The sequence below is a fragment of the Pyrus communis genome, chromosome 4 (assembly GCF_041283825.1).
Source record: "Pyrus communis isolate YQ-2024b chromosome 4, ASM4128382v1, whole genome shotgun sequence".
Taxonomy (NCBI): domain Eukaryota; kingdom Viridiplantae; phylum Streptophyta; class Magnoliopsida; order Rosales; family Rosaceae; genus Pyrus; species Pyrus communis.
In genome coordinates, this window is record NC_142568.1 from 24,007,179 (window position 1) to 24,008,856 (window position 1,678).

Sequence of the window (1,678 nt, forward strand, 5' to 3'; positions counted from 1 at the left end):
TTGCTTTTGCTCAGTTAATAACTTATGTTGCAGTGAGTCTGACTCCAAAACATCCACTCCTTGAAGGAAAAGGAAAGAAAAAAAATTGACTCCTCCTAGTTGCACTAGGAAATCCTGATCCTCGCTTGATCCTCTTTGTGAGGATCCTGGGGAAACGTCAATCTTGTCCGTTCATCGTACATCGTACGATCATAAATTATTTAAAATTAAACACAAACAGTACTTAACAAAAACTAACAGCACGATTTAGGATAAACGGACATATTCACGGATCTTCTGGATTCTCATCCGGAGAGGATCCTGTTGGTGCAATAGGACATGAAAAATCCGACACCATTTAGGAAATTACAGCCACCCTTTACATTACTTAATAGATCGTTCGGTTTTCTACACAAGAATTTGGCAAGAATTTACCTATGGATCAAACACTGTACGAGGCTTCTCATGCAGGAAACATGCTACTGTTCTCGCGCCGAAACACAAATGGCGGTGGCGGCCAGCGTGACGTTTGCTTCCTTAACAAAACCTGCTTCGCCGAATTAAGAAACCAGGGCGGCTTCACTCCGATGCACATAGCGTCTGCAAACGGATACTTGGACATTGTGAAGGAGAATCTTTGCCGCTTTGGAGCGGCAGTCTGCCATCTCAGAGGAGGAAAACGCGACTTGACTCCTCTTCATTGCGCTGCCATCTGCGGCCGCGTTGAAATACTGAAAGAAATCATCTCCGCTTGTCCTGAGAGCCTTGAAGACGTAACCTTAAGCGGAGAGACCGCCTTTCACCTTGCTGCTAAAAACAACCAAGTCGAAGCGATTCATGTTTTGGTGGAACTGACGGTCGACTCAGCAATGATCACGGTAGACATGAAGAGGAAGATCCTTAACATGAAGAACGTAACGGGGAATTCAGCTCTTCACGTCGCCATCACTGAACGGCGGCATGAGGTGGTGAGATGCTTGGTTGGCAGTGCAGTTACGGAATTAAATGATGTGAACGAGTCTGGTCTCACGGCTCTTGATCTGGTGCTGCGTCTCCCCAAGATTAGTAAATCATCGTACGCCGAGGATAAGAAAACGGAGGGTGTTCTTCGCAGCGGGGGAGCTTTGAGAGGGCGAGACTTGGCGGCAGTTAACTGGCTTTACATGCCATCAAAGGCAGAGGCCCGCCGTTTCGGGTTGCGAAAAAGAGTGACACGGCTGGGTCAACTCTCGATCGTTTATTGATTAAGAATGCTAATGAGCTTGACTTGCTAATTGAACTAGTTTAAGGATATTATGATTTGTCTAATACACTACTGTTATGAGTTTTCTCGGTTAATTAACTTAGGGGTGTGCTATCCATACACCTTATTTTACTTCTCACACACTTCTTGATAATTTTTGTCCGTTGATATTCTTCAATTCATCCAATCCGACGGCCAAAAATTAAAAAGGTATGTGAGAAGTAAAACGGGGTGTGTGAATATCACACCCCTTAACTCATCCTTTTTATGATTAATGTAATGGCCGGTAAAGATATAGAGACCAAAATTTTAAATTAAATTTTGTAAATCAAATGATATGGTTATTGATGATTAAATTGTTATTAAGTGTTAATTAACGTGTTTATTCCCTATTGATGACAAATTATTTGGTTCACAAATTTGATTTAGAAATTTGGTTTCCCTAACTTTATCCTA

The 1,678-nt window shown here is 42.4% G+C and overlaps 1 protein-coding gene across 1 annotated transcript; it reads left to right on the plus strand.

Annotated features, from left to right (window-relative positions):
- Positions 1–416: 416 nt before the first annotated feature.
- Positions 417–1,223, plus strand: LOC137722222 (uncharacterized). The gene has a single exon (XM_068461180.1). The coding sequence runs from the start codon at positions 417–419 to the stop codon at positions 1,221–1,223; it is 807 nt and encodes a 268-aa protein (XP_068317281.1).
- The last annotated feature ends 455 nt before the right edge of the window (positions 1,224–1,678 follow it).